This window comes from Canis lupus, chromosome 4, assembly GCF_011100685.1.
Source record: "Canis lupus familiaris isolate Mischka breed German Shepherd chromosome 4, alternate assembly UU_Cfam_GSD_1.0, whole genome shotgun sequence".
In the NCBI taxonomy this organism is placed as follows: domain Eukaryota; kingdom Metazoa; phylum Chordata; class Mammalia; order Carnivora; family Canidae; genus Canis; species Canis lupus.
Window position 1 is genome coordinate 56,155,999 of NC_049225.1, and position 18,561 is coordinate 56,174,559.

At 48.1% G+C, this 18,561-nt stretch overlaps 1 protein-coding gene across 8 annotated transcripts in view; it reads right to left on the minus strand.

Moving 5' to 3' along the window:
* The window catches only part of GALNT10 (polypeptide N-acetylgalactosaminyltransferase 10), a 216,506-nt gene that overhangs the window by 15,025 nt on the left and 182,920 nt on the right, over positions 1–18,561 (minus strand). For all 8 annotated transcript variants that reach the window (XR_005358379.1, XR_005358378.1, XR_005358375.1 and 5 more), the window contains exon 8: positions 4,914–5,021. Coding sequence is in view for 2 of the 8 variants with exons in the window: in XM_038534954.1 (XP_038390882.1) it covers positions 4,914–5,021 (108 nt within the window). In the remaining 6 variants the exon portion in view is untranslated. The remainder of the gene's footprint in view (positions 1–4,913; positions 5,022–18,561) is intronic.

Below are 18,561 nucleotides of genomic sequence, written 5' to 3' on the forward strand. Positions count from 1 at the left end.
CAACTTCTGTCTGAATAAAAGGCGGCTGGGGTCGGGCCCGTCCATCTTCGATCCCCTTTTCCCATCGCCTGCCTCACGGTCCCCCCAACCTGGCTCCGGGAAAGGTGCGAGAACCAGCCTGGCGGATGGGAACCAGCCACGGGCAGGGGATTGGCCAGCAGCGAGCACGTGACCCAGGCCGAGCCAATCAGAGCCGTCGGCGCCAGCCTTGGCCGCTTCCCTGCAACCCCAGGGTTGACTTGCTCTGCTTCTGCCTCGGTTGCTGGGTAGATCTGCTGGGTGGGCCCGGAGGCCCGGAGGCCCGGAGGCCCGGAGGCCCGGAGGCCGGGGCTGCTAACGCGGAGCCCATGCAGCAGGGCAGAGGGCCGGACGAGGAACACATTCCTCCTTTTAGTACCTGAACCCAGCCATGCCCCAAGTGAGCACTACTACCCGGGGGCTTTGCGTTCACCGAAGTCAGTAAATTCCCTTTCGGCTTATGCCAATTTGAGATGGGTTCCTCTCATTTTCTACTGGGTGCTGACCAAGTTGCCTGGTGAGAACAAATTATAATTTGCAACCCAAAGGTTGCAGCAGCTGGAATTTTATTTATTTATTTATTTATTTATTTATTTATTTATTTATTTATTTATTTATTTATTTATTTATTTATGATAGTCACAGAGAGAGAGAGAGCGAGAGAGAGAGGCAGAGACACAGGCAGAGGGAGAAGCAGGCTCCATGCACCGGGAGCCCGACGTGGGATTCGATCCCAGGTCTCCAGGATCGCGCCCTGGGCCAAAGGCAGGCGCCAAACCGCTGAGCCACCCAGGGATCCCTGGAATTTTAAATAATCCTGTGAGGGGCAAAGGTTGCTCCTACTTCTATTATACAACACAAGGATCCTCCGAGAAAAAAGAACAAAAAGGACAACCACATTATTGGTGAATAGAGGCAGCAGGCAGGAAAACAACCTGTTTGTGAGCAGATACGGAGATAGAGGAAAAGTGAACTTTTCCGTGTAACTAGGGGCTCCTAGCTCCTCATTCCACGTGTAGTTGTATATACCACCTGCTGAGAATCACAGACAGCTGGTTCTGGAAGAGCATAGCTGCAAGGTTCAGGTGAAATTATCTGCTCCAAAGTATCTTCCTCCAATCCCTGGCTGTTGTCAGAAATCTGCCATGCAACTCAACACTCAGCTCTCCAGGCTTTATCTATCATAAAGGTTACCCCCCACCCCCCTACTAAATCCAACTTTTCTTCTGAAGGGCAAAAGGGAGTTAGGGTTTTAAGCTGAATCAGTCATTCATACCTCAGTGTAAATGACTGCTCCAGAAGCAGAAGGTAAGGCAGGGGTCGACAAGTGTTTTCTGTAAAAGGCCAGACTGTAAATACTTTAGGCTTTGTGGACTATATGGTTTCAATTCTGAAGAAGCTATAAAGGAGCCCTACACGTTATGTAAATGAATGGGTGTGGTTGTATCCCATAAAACTTTATGGACACTGAAATTTGATTTTCACATATGACTAAATAGTCAGCTTTCATTCTCATTTTACATTTAAACAAGTAAAAACCATTCTTAGCTCATAGGCCACACAAAAACAGTTTGCTGACCCATGAGCGACAGGGAAAGAAGCCATCGGGAGGGGGGCCCCACGCCAAAGACAAAATTCACCAACTCCATTTTGCTGACTCTGACTTTGGGATTAGGAAGCTATGAAATTTCCTTGCCAGTGCCTCATTCTTTCTGAGTGCTGAAGAAGTTGAGACAGTGGGTTAGAAAACAATTCAGGAACAGTGTTATACCTGCCCAGCCCCTGCACAAGAAAGGCTGGGCTTAATTTAAAACTGTGCTCCGAGGAAGCTGAACGCCTAAAGAGGCCTGCATATCTGAAGACTCTCCTTTTTCCAACATGCCCACCCAAGTCCTTTGGCACACTAATTTGCTCATACCACAGGGATGATGAGGAATTGCTATAGTTTTCTCTCCAACCAAAGGCTAATGTGGCCAATCTGACCAAGGAGAGGTGCCCAAATTCACTGGTGATATTATAAAAGGATCAAATCACATAATACTTTGATTTTAATTGATCTTTAAATTATTATTTTAGTGAACATTTTCTAGATATGCCTTAACAAGCCATCTCTTCCAGATCTTGAACTTTTGTACAGTTGACTGTTTAGACCAAAGTAGAGGATTTTACATTTCTATTATATCTCCCCTTGCTAGAGTTACACAAAGGACCCTGGGGTTTTAGGAGGCTGCATACTTCCCTCATCCCTGCTCCTGACACCTTGCTAGTTCTGGGTCCCATTCTTGTCAAGTCCCTTTGTTCTTCTTGTGCTTGCATTACAGAAGTTTGCCCAGATTCTTAGAATACGAGTTCACTTTTTTTTTTGCAAATTTGAGTGGGTTTCTGTTACTCCCTTCCCTGAGACTGCTTTCCCAGGGGGAGAGACAAGAAGGATTTTAGCAAATGTAGTAAACAAACTAAGACTGGCCAGTTGTTCTTGAGGCAGGCAGGCTGCTGGTTAGCTCATCCTTCCTGAATTGCTGCTTCACTGCTCTCTGGCTGGCTGTCCTTGCAGAATCTTTAGTAGGGCTGTGGTTTCTCTCTTTATATGGCTCTTTTAGGGCTTTTAGATGACCTTCCCTCAAATCTATCAACATGTTCTGCTAGGAGATAATGCTTTAGAAGGGCCTGGCTGTTAAAACAAGAAGCAAACATTTACATTATGATCTGCAACTCACTGAAGGTGGTTAGAGGCTATGGTAAAAATTCAGGGGACCTTGATTCAGGCACTTTGTGGTCCTGCAAACCTACATGGGGGCCCCTCAGATTGTTAACTGGCTTTAAGTCACCAGGAGACTGATATGATACAGACAGGTGAAAAAAGTTAAAATGCTTAAACACAGAATTCAAAGAAGACACTGAAATAAACTTCCCAGTCTTGTTAACAGATGCTGGCATTAATGCTAACAACAGCAGTCACTGTTTAAGGAACAATTTGCTCTATGCCAGGCACCCGTCAGACCTAAGTGGGGTTTCAATTCCAGTTGGTTAATGTCCCCACATTTCACTTTCCTCGTCTCTCAAATGGGGATTAAAAATCTGTCAGAATGAAGTTAGATAAATATATAAGATGCTTTGCATGCTGTCTAGCTCACAGGAAGTTTCTATGTGCTACTACAGTTAGCTGTTATCCACTGAACTCATCTATGGTTCAATAAACAGGAGGCCACCGTGCCTTTTTTTTCCTTCTTTTTCTTTTTACCATGTGGGTCTTACAAAGGACCAGGTAAGAAAAGGCTGCTTCGGGAATTGTTCAGGGGTCAGGGGTGTCCCCACGGTCCCACCACTCTCAGTAGCTGAGTGTCACGCTCCCGGGCTTACTGAGCCACTTGGCGGTGTTTTCCTGCCTGACATCTTTCTCTAGATTTGCCAGTGAGATCTCGGAAGAAACACGATTGGATTCCTGCCTCTCGGGCTGAACCTAGACCGGCCCCCGCGCCCGCGTCGGATGGGCCGGGGCGGCTGTCGTTGGAGGCTTCTACCACCAGAGGGCGCTGCGGGCTCTCTTTTTCTTCAACGCGGACCCCAAAGCGGCCCCTGCCGCCTCCGCAGCTCAGCTCTCACGGGCGATGGGGCCTGGGGAACCCGCGGCTGGCCGGGCGCCCAGCCTTCCTGGGGAGTCGCAGCCGCAGGAGGAGGCTGTGTGGACGGAGGCCAAACCGGCTCCCACGGGGGGCTCTATGGGTGGGGGTGGGGGGTCTCTATCGGGGGGCACAGCTGTGCCAGTTACCTGGTTAGGATTCCAGGGGCCTTTCCCCCCCCCACCCCCCGCCCCATTTTTCTTTTGTGGTCACCTTGTTTTATTTTTCCTCAAGACACTTAATATTTTATAATTTAAGATTTACAGGAGTATCATTAATACAAAAGCCAAAACAACCCCAAACATACTTCTGGCTAACGGATTTCTGTGCGTCGCCAGTGGTCAATTTAATTCAAGCAACAATTAATACAAACCATTTTAAGGGAATGAAATAGTTTGACATAGAATTTTTGGCAGTGAACGTGGGGGAGGGGGTGTGGAGAAGAGAAAGACACTGACATTTGTTAACCATCCTCCTGCCAGGAACTTTCAAGTGCCTTGTCTCAGGCTTTCCCCAACACACCACTCCACTTGTATTAATATTTGTCTAACAGGTTTCTTTAAATCACTCCTGGTCTAACTTTGCACCTACTTTAGCTTTTTTTTTTTTTTTTAAAGATTTTATTTATTTATTCATGATAGAGAGAGAGAGAGAGAGAGAGAGAGAGGGGCAGATACACAGGCCGAGGGACAAGCAGGCTCCCTGCAGGGAGCTGGATGCCGGACTCCATCCCGGGACTCCAGGATCACGCCCTGGGCCAACAGCAGGCGCCAAACCGTTGAGCCACCCAGGGATCCCCTCACCTACTTTACCTTTATCCTAAGTAATAATATCGTAAAATCACAAGTTTGCTACCCTAATATATATTAATTCCAGATGCACATTAATTTAAACACATGTAAATAAAAATGTTCCTATGTCTGCCACCTAAAATCATCTTGTCTGTCACACTTGGGCAAACTGTGCCATCTCCTTAATTCTCTTGGCAATGACAAGAGTTGGAAAAAATTAGCTTCCTTTAAACAAAAGAGGAAACAGGCTCAGAGGAGTTAAGTAACCCTCTCAAGGTCACAGCTAATAAGTGGTGAAGCAGGGCTTTAAGGAAGTTATTTTAAATTGGTTTTCATCTAGAGAGTTGGTGGGAGGGAGGTGGATGGCACGCATATCCTCACACCTGAGTCACTTGGCTTAGAATCTCAAGTGCCTCAGGATGTCTCTGTTCTGCTGATGGGCCTGTCCCCTCCACCCCCCCATCCAGGGAAGCCACCGTCTTACCCGAGCCAGGCTGACTCCAGCGGGGACCTTGTAGGGTACATACTTCCTGTAGATATGGCCCACCCTGGAGCAGGGAATGTCCTCCATGCGGCCCCCGCACATCCACACCTGCAGGGTGGGAGGGGAGAAAGAAGATGATATTTCTGCCTCTCACCATTCCCCCCAAAGGCCACCATCCCCTCCTTCCATGCATTCATTGAAAGCATCAGCTTGGACTGTGCTAAAACCCCTCTTCACAGAATGAGGAGGAAAACACAGTAGTAACAACAGCAGTTTTAAATAGCTGACAGCCCTGAGTGCTTATGCATTGCCAAACACTATGCTACAAGCTCCTCATGCACAACCTCATCTAAGCCTCATCAGAAAACCTGTAAAGTGGGTAGTAATGGAGCTCCATTTTGCAGATGAAGAAGCTGAGGCTCAGAGAAGCTAAGAGGCTTGTCTAAGGTCAGAGAATTGGTGAGCAGAGGAGCCAGAATTTAAACCCAGCTTCAGCAGACTCCAGAGTTTGAGCTCTGAACAAGTGCAGGTGCGTGGAGAGCTGTGTTGCAATTCTAAGGCAGCAATGGGGGCTCAGTGCAAAAGACTACGGTGATCACTTAGTGATGTCTGCCACAGGGACAAGAGGGGAAGAGATGGCACATATTATATTTATATTTACTGACTGAGGCATCAAGTTCTGGAGTTTCCTCTGCCATCTGTAAGCCTCCTGCTGGGTAACCCTAAGCAGAGGCGGCCGCCTCCCTGCCCTGACTTCTCTGCAGTATGGCTTACTAAGCCATGCAGCTAGTATCCCTGTAGACAGGAATCTGAGGTTTCTATTTGTGTTTCCCTACATATCTGGCATCACAAAGAGCTCCCGAGTTTGATTGCATGCTGGTCTGCTGGCAATTTGGGAATTCTTTGTAACCACACCGTATCACACCCAGGCTAAACAGAGCCTCCCCAGCAGTCCTGGGTTCAAATCCCAGCTCAGTCACTTACCAGGTTTGTGACTTTGATCAAGGTACTTCTCTGAGGCTCAGTGTCCTCATCTGTAGAGGATTAAATGAGGCTGGCCTCAGGGATGAGATACCTCACGTCAAGTGTTTCCTTAGCACAAGACCTGGGACACAGTCATAGCAGTGACGTCACAGTGATGCATTCAGCCATCTAATATATACGGAGTATCTGGTATATGCCAACATTGTGCTGGGTGGGCACACGTGGTGGTGAATAAGTCTGCCAAGGCCCTTGCTCGCATGGAGGGTGTGTATGGTGCTTAGCTTCTGGGATGGCCCCCAATGAGTCCTGCCTTCTGATATTTGCACCTTTAGGCATTTTCCTCCCAAATGTGTCCTGTAAAGACTGACCCATGTAGCCAACAGAAGAATGCAGAAAGGATGGTCATAAGAGACACTGTGGCTTCCACCTTCCTCCCTGGGACCATCTGCTCTGGGGCACTCAGCTGCTGTGCTGTGAGGACACTCAAGCAGCTCGGTGGAGAGTCCTGGTGGCGAGGAGCTGAGGCCTCCTGCTAATAGTGCCAACATGCCAGCCATGGGAGTGAGCCTCTTAGAAAGGGATCCTCCAGTCCCAGTCCAGCCTCAGGTGACTGTGGCCCTGGCTGATGCCTTGACTCTGACCTCATGACAAACTCAAGCAGAAATGTCCTGCTAAGCCATTCCCAAATCTCCCAGCTGCACAAACCCTTCAATACTGTTTACTGCTGCTTTAGGAGGGTATATTGGGGGTATTTTCTTCCTGTGGCAGTAGTTAAGTAATGCAGAAAGGCAGTTTCAGATAGTGATGTGTGCTATAAGGAAGCCAAAGCAAGGTAACTGGACAGACTCACTGTATGGATCTATGAGAGGTTAGGTTAAATCTACCCTGGTCAGGGAAATCCTCACTTAGAAAGGAGCATTAGATATGAGACTTAAATAATGAGAAGGTGAAAGTAACCTAAAGATCTGAGGGGTGAGAGAACAGGTGGAGAGAAGAGCAAGTGTAAAGGCTCTGAGATAGCGACAGGTTTGGCTTAATTACTGCACAGAGAAAGCCTGAGGCCTGGAGCAGGAGCAGAGATGGGAGGGCAGGTCAGAGAGGTGAGCAGGGACAATCAAAAGGGTCTCACCAAAGAAGGAGTCTTCACCAAAAGTGTTCAGTGAGGGTTACAATATAATCCAATTTCTATTTTACCAAGATGACTCTTCCTGTGGGGTGGAAAATGGGCTGTAGGGTGCAGGTTTGGGGGAAGGAAGGCCTGGAAGGCTCTTGCAGATGGAGGCAGTTCTGCTTTGCTTTTGTGGATGCTGTGGTGATGGTAGGACTCAGCTGTACTTGGGACATTATCTAGATCTATATCTAGATCTATATCTATCTATATCTATCTATCTACATAGATATCTAGATAGATAGTTCTTTTTATTTAAAATAGGCTCCATGCCAGTACAGAGCCCACTGCAGGGCTTGAACTCATGACCCTGAGATCAAGACCCGAGTTGATATCAAGGGTCAGTTGTTCAACTGACTGAGCCACCCAGGTGCCCCTCAGGACATTATTATTAATCTTATTACCATGTTCCTTTGTTTATGAATGAGGAGTAAGAGTGGGAACATTGACAGCCCTGATTCTGTGCAAAAGAGTATTTTCCAGCTTGAACAGCTCAGTGGGATATTGGGGATCTGGCTTCATGTCTTAATTAATTCACAGGCTCTAGAAGGGCTGCTTTTCCACCTCACTCACCTGAGTGTCCTCAGTCCCTCATTACTCTGTGCCAGGCCCTGCCTCCAACCCACCCCGGATGTACTGCATCCCAGGCTTCCTGCAAGGGGATATGCATGCATGTGGCTGCAATTAGTGGAAGTGCTGCCTGGAGAAATGCAATTATAGTCTGATCTTGGGGGAGAAAAAAAAATTGAGCAAGTCAATAGAACAGAACATTGGTCTTGAGATAATGGGCTCCTGATGGTAGATTAATGTCAAGGCCAAGCCAAGAAGTTTATTTTCAAAGCAGGAGATATTGATCAGGCGCCAGCATCCCATAACAATAACTCTTCCTTTATATGAAATGACTGATGTGGAAGTGATGCTTTTGTCTGGCGGATATTGCCCAGCTCACTGCTGGGCCGCCCCTGTCTTTCGGGAGGCAGAGTGGTGCTGAGCAGGTGGGGACACCTTACCCTGCTCTATTTTTGACCACCTCCTGGGCAGTTGACTAGGCTGGCGTCCAGCTCCCCTGACTCCATGTTAAACTTGCATTAGCTAACGAGGATGCGTCTCCAGCCCTGCCCGGCAGGAAATCTTCCTTTATGCAGACAATGATCAATCTCCAAATCCTTCTCTTTGCTGTGACCTCTGGTTTCTTTGGCCTTGACTATGCTGGCCATCAGCCTGAAGGTTCCTGAGGGACCAGGATGCCCTTGATTTGCTGAGAGGTTTGAGATGCCCGAGACATCCAGAGCTCAGAAGGAGTCCTGGTTTGGGATGATGGGGTTTGCTCCTCAGCCTTCCTGCCACTGACAGCTGACTCGGAATGGGAGCTGCCTTCAGACACAGGGATACCTGTTCAGCTAAAGCTGCTGCCAAATCTCAAGTCCTCTGGGAGCACCTGAACAGTCTGAAAAGGGCCCAGTGTAGAGCACATCCCACTTCCCACTTCTCAAGTCCCTCTAGCATCTTCCACAGTGGTCAGCACCCCCATGGTGCTTGCTGGTTATCTGGCAGGATCCCGAGACTGGAGGGGACTCTCCCTCCAGGAACACGACAAGAGCTGGAGGCACAGAATGGTGCTGTGACTCACCCTGGGCTGGGGTGTGGCCAGAGGTGGTCTTGATCCTAGGTCCGGTGGTTCTGCTCATGGCTCTGCACCCATCTGTGTACTGTTAGGGCCCCCTCCCACCCTCCTTCATAGTTGAGGCAGCAGCCACTCAAGATCTAGGGCAGCCATGGCACAGGGCCTCCCGCTCCTGACCCCACCTTGTGCAGCTGTGTGGCCTGGTACCAGGCATTTACCTGGGGAGCCACAGCCTCCTCATCTGTGACCTGGGCATAACCGGTCACTACTGCCTTGCCAGGCTGCTGTCATGGCATGAGACAACTCGTGAAAAGCACTTAGCTTGATGCCTGGCTGTAACAGACTTGATTATGTTAGTCATTTCTGGAGAAATACCACCACCTTAAAAATTATACAGCATTTGCCCCTCTGCCCAATACCATCAGGGTTTTCATCCTATGGCTTGATTTCCAAAATGGAGAAATTGAGGCTCAGAAAGATAAAGTCACTTTTCTAACTTGGTGGTGGAACCTGCAACTGATGAGGAGAATGCCAGGGCCAGGTGAGGTTGGCACAGTCAGGGGGTACCACTTGCAGCCTGACTGTCCCACGGTGCTCTCCTTTCCCCCAGGTAACACCTGGCAGGAGAGTGCAGCTGGCGGCAAAGAGAAGGGGGGGAACTGTAGCCAGCAGCAGCCAGACCCTGTTTGGCTGGGACCCCCTCATATTTGGATGGGGACACACACAGACCACCGACATGACGTGTCTGCCACCCCTCTCTGCTGTGGGCTTCCATCCCTCCCTCCCTGGCCAGCCCCTTGCCAGCCTCCACATGCACTGGGGACGCAGTTGCCTGCTCTGGGTGCCGTGTTGCTCTACCACAGGGAGTCTGCAAATACCTCCTGTCAGCTCGTTTCTGAGTGCCTCTCTCCCTTGCAGAACAGCCTTCTCACTTCTCATGGAAGCACCATGCCACCAGACAAGTACAAATCTAATTGTAAAAGCTTGCTCCCCATTCATTTTCATTGCTGCTTTGATTTATTTTATTAGCAAACTTCTTTTGTGTGATGACAGGCTTCATTACAGTGTCTATAAAAGACAATTACTTGCTCTTATCTCCTAAACTGAGAAGGAAAGAAACAAGTGGTGATGTGCATCAGGAAGAAACACGGGATCCCAGAGAGCGCATGTCAGAAGGCCCATCCTGTGGGGGGGACCTCCCTCTGTTGAGGACACGGCCACCTGGATACCACCAGGACTGGGTGGCCATCCTATTTGCTGATGGCTGGGAGAAGACGACAGCCAGCCACATTTTTTGCTGTTGGCATCCCAGCTGAGCACCCCTATGGAGTTCAAATCCTGTAAGTTGCATGTGGGGGGAAAATAATATAATAATTACTGCCAGTAATTCTGCATTATTTGTGTGCTTAGAAGGTACATGGGATTACTGCTATGAGCCTGGTTCTGAAGTAAGGACTGAGTCTAATCTTGTTAGCAAGCTTTATGAGTCTGAAAGCCTCAGTTTCCCCATCTGCAAAATGGGATGAATTCTTGTGTGTGCCTCCTGGGGTTGCAATGAGACTGAAATGAGGTAATCCCGAAGCACGGAGGGCAGTAAGCAATCCGCATGGTGTTATCTGGACTCACGACAGCTGCTGGGCACTGTGGAGAGGCCACGCACTTCCCCTCAGAAAAGAAGAAATGGTATATATCCATGTCTTCCAGAAGCTTGCGTTATTTTGAATATATTAGTTTGTTTTAAACAAGATGCTGTTTCAATAAGTCTTACCAGCATGAAAGGACCTCATTCATGCTAGTTTTAGATGTTTATTATGGTTACTGGATGCAGCTGGTAAAGAGTAGGAAAAAACAGTTTTACTTTATTTTTAAAAACCATTTGAATTTACTTCTGGGATGGATGCTTGGATGGCTCAGCAGTTGAGCATCTGCCTTCGGCTCAGGGCGTGATCCTGGAGACCCAGGATCGAGTCCCACATTGGGCTCCCTGCATGGAGCCTTCTTCTCCCTCTGCCTGTGTCTCTCTCTGCCTTTCTCTCTATCATGAATAAATAAATAAAATATTTTTAAAAAAGAATTTACTTCTAAGTTATATTATTTTATGTAATATAATTTTAAGCATATCTGTATCTAAGTTAATAAATTAAACTAATAAATTCAGTCAAGTTGCAGGTTTGACTCATGCTTGGACTAGAGCAACCTCAGAACTAGGGAGGTGAGGGAGGTGCTATTGTACCTTTTATGTGTGAGGGAACCAAGGCCTGGAGAGACAAAGCTCCTTCCCCAAGGTCCCTCCGCTCAGAAATGGCAGAGCCCAGAGTGGAATCTGGGGTCGGGTCGGTTCCTTAGAACCAGGCAGCTCTGAGACCTCCAGGGAGACCACACCTTCCTGGTTTAATCTTTCTGGAGCCTGGTCCCAACCCTATTATGGTCTTTTGCCAAGCTCCCTATGAGCACCTGTATAGTCTACAGAACAGAGAGGCACCCCTGGCTTGTAAACAAGGCTCTCTGCCACCTGTTCCTCTGTTCCCGGTCACCTCCAGTCCTCACCACACTCCCTGAACTCAGGCTGTGGATGCTGCTGAGAACCAGCTGTCGTCCATTCACTTTGCTGCTCTGTGGGGCCCCTGTGTTTTTCCTCCCACCAATAACGCAGCCCATACACTCATTCATCCATTCATTCACACATGGCCTAATCATTGGTCAGCCTTGCTCTAAAACCTTGTTGGAAGAAATGGAATAGAAACTCATGGACAAGGGTAGACCCAATGACGCAATGATGTAGCTGGGTGAAGGTCCGGGGATGTGCCGGCCAGCCTGCCATAGCCTGCCAATTTGCTCTGTCCTTCCACACACAAGCCTGAGCACTCTTTCTGTACAAGACTCCATGTATTCATTACAGCCACGGTTTTCATCTTTGGGCACATCGGAATCACCTGGAAAGCTGGTTAAAATACAGACTGCGGGGCCCCACCCTTAGGGTGTCTGACTCAGTAGGTCTGGGATGGAGCCGGAGAATTTGCATTCCTACCAAGTTCTCGGATGCTGCTGATACTGCTGGTCTGGGGCCCACACTCTCAGCACCAGGACATACTGCAATAGTAACTGCCTCCCTCAGCATAATGGTTCTAGCTCGGTCACACAGACAGCCCTGTGAGTTTGGGGTTATTAGTGCCCTCGTAAATGAGAAGATACAGGTTCAGCAGAAAGGGCAAGTGAGCCATCCAAGGTCTCACTGAGAGTTTGTTGCAAAGCTGGGCCTGGGGCTAACATCTTTGAACCCGGTCTCATCAGCCTCAAAGCTCTTTCCACTCCTGTCTTCCTGCCACTGTAGCCAGAGCACATCAGCCACAACAATGTCAATAGTAACAACTACTGTTTATGGATCATTTATTATGTGCCAAGCACTGAGCTAAGGCTTTCACACAGTTTGTGACTTATTTTCACACCCATACTACAGAGTAAGGATTATTCTATCCTCATTTTATAGCTATGACGTTAAGCCCAGAGAGGTTAGGTCACTTTGCCATTGCCATACAGCTTGACTAGCTGATCACACCTGCACCGGAATCTAGGGGGTCTGACTCTGCAGGCCATGTACTTAATTCCACGGTGTTGTAACATGAGGGTTCTGATCGGAACAGCTACTACTTACTGAGTGCCTCCTTTGGCTAGGCTCTAGGCCAGTTAAGTGTTTCATGCCATTCAGTGCTTACAGCAAAGCTCTGAAGAAGTTACTATGGCCATTTTGAGTGATGAAAGATGGAAGCACGGAGAGACAGGTGTGTGCTGGTTGGGAAGCCATGTGCGACAGAAGGTGGCTCAGGGCCCTTGGGCCTCTGAGCCGCCTTCCTGGAGGCATGGTGGGAGATGCAGGCTCCGACAGACAGAGACGCTCCTGCAATTTCAAAGGGCTTGCTGAGAGAGAGTCACGAGCAGAATGCTGTTCCTGCTCCCAGCAGGTGGCTCTTGGGAAGGCTGGGCACCTGTAGCTGGAGGAAGATGCTGCACACAGCAGAGCATGTTCCCCACATCCTTGGATAACCCAGCAAAGGAAGGAGCTAGCACTAGGGGCCCCGGCAGCAACAGTGCAGCTCATCTGAGTCAGAGGGGGCTGGGAGGGGAAGGGGAAGGAAATGGGGAAAGGTGTTGGCATGCAGGTGCTTGGCTGGTGGCCCCAGATCACCTTCTGCCTCTCCTGCTGGCCTCTGGAAGTCATTTCTCCCTCCTGTGCAGCAACTTAACTCCCCTCAGGGCTGGTTCTGACTTCTGAGCCTGGCCTGTAACGATGGCGTCTCTCTAGGTGGAGCTGCCGTTCCTCCCCACTCCCACTGGAGGAATGAGATGAGCACCAGCAGTTTAGGATCAGGACACGTGGGATCTAGCCAAGGGATCCAGTCACTGGACCACTAAGGGCATCAGGTCACATCGCCTATAACCAGTTTCTGGGGATGCTCCTAACTTCTTTCCACACTCTTCCATTCACTCCTCCTGATGACGCTGTGAGTTTTACAGAAGGAAAACCAGAGCATTTTCTTTTTTAAAATCTGCCCCAAATCTGCAGCCTGGGACTGGGTTGGGCTTTGATAGCTATATCAAACAAAGCAAACCCGGGTACATGACACCTCCTGCCTCTGGCTCAGTCTCTCCTTCCAAGGGCAGTGGCTGCAGCCACTGCCTCCTCAATCCCACCCTGTAGACATGTGCTCAGGGCACTCAGACCTTCCCTGGGGTCTCCTCACTGTCACTGCCTCATCCCGGAACTTACAAACTGTCCAAACACAGCATTGGGATGTATATGGTGAGGGGTGCTGGGAGGGCTGAAAAACCGACATTTTTTTCCTTTATAGTTAAAAAAATTTGCTTTTCCTGATTCTAGAAGTGATATGTACTTAGTACTTATGATAAACATATTCATTGTTACAGAAACACATTAGTAGGAGTGGAGAGCCATACTCTGGAGCCCTCCCACCCCGATACCATGAGGGACAGGAAGCCTTCAGGGTGCCGTGGGTCAGAGCATAGGCTCAGGCTGCGTCCAACAGGTAGGGCTGACATTCCTGTTCTAGCTGTGTGGTTCTGTGGAAGTGATTTAACTCGAGCCTCAGTACTCTCATCTACACAATGGAGAAAATCAGAGCACCGCCTTGGGTGGGTATACCATGAAGGCTAAATGACAGTGTGTGCACAGTGCCGGGCAGAGAACCCCACACGTTTCTAGTGTGACTGAACATTAGCTGGTACGAGGACAGTCTGAGTGTTTGTTTGCTGGTTTGCCTTCCTCATATTTTTAAACATTAAACATGAGATCATATTACATATATATTATTTTTCCCATCTGTTTCAACTTAATATTGGAGGCATCTGGCTTTTTAAATAGAATATTCCATTGTTTAGATGTGCTCTAACTTAATTTATTTATCCCCTTAGGATGTACATTTGGGTCATTTTCAGTGTTTCCCTAATGGAAGTAAGGCCTCAGTAAATTGTTTCTACCTAAATCTTTCCTTATCCTTGCAGCTGTCTCAGATAAACTCCTGGGTATGGAATTTTAGGTCAAAGAATGTGCTTGCTTTGGCATGAACAGATTTTGCCAAACTGCTTTAAACAAGACCTATGCACTCACACTGTTGCAAAGCCTACCTTTCTTACGGTGACTCATCCATATCGTCCAGTGGGTACTTTCTCTCTCTTGGATCTCAGAGTTGAAGATATCCTAAACTTGGTCTCCTGGGGGGACACTGTGCAATCACCCTTCTCGCTTGTCCTACTGCCACTACCTCTAATCCAAAATATCCTTGGTACCTGTGAAAGTCAAAGGGCTTTCCCTTTTCCCCACAGTATCTTATTTGATTCTATCTTGTGGGATAGGAAGGAAAGTTGTAATAGCACTGTCTGGGATGTGAGGGCAAGAGAAGTCAAGTGGTTAATCCAGGGCCCCCAGATGGATAGATGGAGAGCAGAGATGAGAAGCCAGTGCCCTGCCTTCTTGCTGACTACTATTCCCACCACACCACATTTACTCAAAGATGGTGATGTAAGTCTGGAAAGGGAGGGGTGAAGGATGTTTTATCAGATAGGAATTGATGCAACTAAGTTATTTAAAACACCTATTTTGGGACAGACACTGGGTATAGAGATAGCCAGTGGGAGCTCACAGTCCAGTAGGGAAGACAGGATGTGATGTGATGTTGATTTGACTCCACCCTTGAGTCACATCAACATGAGGGATTCAGAGCCAAGCCAAGAGTGATGTTGGGGTGGACCCTAGCCAGCCCAGGGAGCTCAGGCTAAATGTGGGCTGGCTAGATTAAAAGAAAGGCATTTCAAGAAGAGTGAACTGTGCATCCTTCCAAAGATGACCTGACACGTGAGCCTAGGGCTTGTGAGCAGTTCCATATGGTTGGGCATAGATATCTGTGTGGACATCTGTGGTTTGCTCTGCCCCACATTCGTTCTCCTTCCAGATACAGTACCTGGTCTCTCCTTCGGGGAACCAGCCCAAACCCACTTTTCTGTCTCTAGGATGGGCATGGGCATGTGACTGCAGCTGACCGATCAGAACATTGCTCAGGGATGGGCAAGGAGACTCAACTTGGGCACTTCTACAGGAATGATGGGAAAGACAAACTCTCTCTCTTATAGGATGCTGGGTACTTCCACAAGAGAAAGCCTGCCCTGAGCAGGAAGCTAACCTAGATGAAAGCAGAGTCAAGGGCCTGAGAGAGATGGAGGCCAGACGAGATGGGTTAGCCCCTGGATCCAGCTAGGCCTGAAGGGTCTGCCCTGGGATTTCCATTGTATGAGCCAATTGATTCTGATTTTTCACTTAAATCAGACTGACTAGGATGTTGGTCATCTGTAATCATGAGTGCAGGCTAACGCAATGGGGTAAGATGACAGGGGGAAGGTGGACAGACAAGCAGGGGTCAGCTCACAGAGGCAGGTATAAGTAGACTATAGAGTTAAAGATTTCACCAGCCACTAGAAGTAGGAATATCCTAACTGCCAACCAGGAGAACTTTGATAGTGTGACTGTGCCTTTTGGAAACAAAATATCTCTTGGTTGAGAGAAAGAAAGAGAGGGGGGAGAAAATCAATGACTCTTTCAGAAATTTCAGAGCCTTCAGAACACCTTTTCTAGGGTTTTCCCATCAGGATAGATGGCCTAGTCTGGAATTGGAGCCAAAGTTTTAATTCATCAGTCCTGACAGCACATATCAATTTATCTTAATTTTTGGAAATACACTCAAGCTTTTCAGACCATTCTCTTTTTTCTGTCATCAAGAAAAAAAGGGGTCTTAGCAGAGATTAAGCAGAGGGAATATGGTCTTTTGAAAATGCTCCACTCTGGCTGAAATGGAACACCAGCATTGTAGGGAGGCGTCCCTGGCAGATAAATGGGCTTTCCTGTCCACTCGGCACTAGGGGCAGGCCTTCTGCAGGGGCTTGGGAGACAATGCACTGGCAGATGAGCTGTCATGGGCTCTGGGGACTCATGCTCTCCAAGCCAGGAGAGAGAAAACTGAGGGAGGAAAGTCTCCCTTCCCAACCTGGGAGCCTCCTCATTACACAGAACCTTTTCCCCTCGAGACTGAAGGACATTAATTGGATCAAATGAAACAGGAGCCAGCCTCTCTCCCCTCCCAGATGAGAGATTTCCAATATGGCTTCATTACCAAGTCTTTTATAAATAAACTATGTGTAGAAAAATGCCATTTGTTCTGCTGTAATTGCCTGATGAGCATCATTAGACGGGTCTTTGAAACACACAGAATGAAATCATTTTGGGTTTAGGAATTCCTTTGTGCAAAGCCTTCTCCATTCACTATTTTCCATAGAGGGCGTTTCTGAAAGGGGACTTCTTGACCACGGAGGTTGGTTTCCGGCCAGTGACATACCTGCTCTGAGTGACACACGAAGACATATTTACTAAGTGCCTCCTCCATGGCTGGCAATCTTTCAGCTACAGAGGATACAGCAGGGAGTGAAACACATAGACATTCCCACCCTATTGAAGTTTACATTCTGGCGAGCACTCAGAACACAGGTGTGCTCACTTCTGGGTATACCCTCGGTGGAAAACTTTATAAATCAAGTTTGTCTGATTGCTGGATCAAGGAACTGTGATGTTAAAACTCTTGATTCCCTGTATGTGGTTTCACTGTAATAAGGATGCAACATTTGGAAAACTAGATTGTATGGGCTAGGGATACTAAATAAATGACGTGTGTACCATCCATCACTTGCCACTGCACCTATGGCAGACATCACTAATCAATCACAACTTTTCTGATTAGCATGGATGCAGCTTCAGAATACATATCAACACAGTACTGGGTAGCCCCCATCCCAGAGCAGATCAGAGTTGGCTGGGAGAGGAAACCTATTTGCTATTTCTCACCTAGACAGTCATTAATTCACCTCACCGAGAGGCTGTAGACTATCCCAGTAAATTTAGAATAACTCCAGGAGGAGGCAAAAACAGAAGGAAGGGGAAAAGACTGGAGCTAACTTCTCAGGCTCATTCTTCTCTCAAGTGTCTTTCTCTCCCGCTCCTGTCCCTATAGAGGCCTAGGAAACGTGACAGGTCGGAGAGCGGGCTCTGCAATCAGGCAAACCTGGGGCCAGGTCCTGGTTCTGTTACTTCCATCTGTGTGGAGCCTAGGTCTGAGCCCCATATGCCTCACTGTGAAATGGGTATAATGATGACATCACCCTGCCAGGGATGCTGGGAGGATCGAATAAGCCAACATGTGTGAAGGACTTGGCACAGTGTCCTATGAGCTCTGAGTAGGGCTGAAATCCAGCTGCTGAACAGCAGAACTGATGCAGACTTGTTTGTAGGTGGCGTCCGCTCTGATTATTTGGTGCTTGAGCCCTCACTGCCACTAAATACTTTGAATATCGCCCCTGGACATGAGCATTAGTGCATTTAGGGGCGGGTCCCCTGACGGGAGACAGCTTCAGAACTCTGGGTAAAACAGCCGCACACTGTCCTTCAAACAAAAATAATGTTTTGGTAGAATTCCAGGCTGTTGTTTTTTTGCTAATCACGGGTTTATGTTCTCTGGTCCTGAACTGCTCAGCCAGTGGTGCACATGGTGACAGTAATGATGTCGATAATGGAAATCATCTTTAGGATGTTGTTAAGGAGCACCCAACCAGCATGGTAGCATTTAATCCCCTGAACGACCCCGTGAGGATTCAAGTATTATTAAGCTTGTTTTGTGGAAGCAGAAGCCGAGGTTCAGTGAGACGAGCCTTCCTTATCCAAGATCACATAGCTGGTCGGAAGTAGCAGAGCTGGGATCGGACCCCAGCACCAAAGTCTCAATCACTGTGTGAGACACCGGTCTCTTGTGTAAAAAGTTGGTCCCCAATTTGGTGGGGGTGGGGAGGATGCGGGATCAGGGTTGTGTATTCCCAGCAATGCTGCTACTGGCCATCCCTTATGCCCTACCAGGGGTCCCCAGGATGGTAGAAGCAGGCCTTGGCTGGCCACAAGGGCCCAGAACAAACTAACCGTCCCCTCAGAGGGACCAACCCTCTGTTCTTCACCTGAGATCAATATGGAATCCCACAAATGAAGGGGAGAAAGTGACCCCAGAAGTTTGTGTGGCTAACTAGCAACTACCATTTCCCTACCACCATTGTCAGGAAGCTTCTACAGCACAAGGGCTGGTCTAATAGAGTAAATATTTATTTATTCATTGGATCTTTTTTTTTTTTAAGATTTTTTTTTGTTTATTTTAGAGAGAGAGAGAGTGCGTGCTCAGGAGGAGGAACAGAAGGAGAAGGGAGGGAGGAGGAAAGAATCTCAAGCAGATTCCATGTTGTGCACAGAGCCTGATGTGGGGCTCAATCTCACGGTC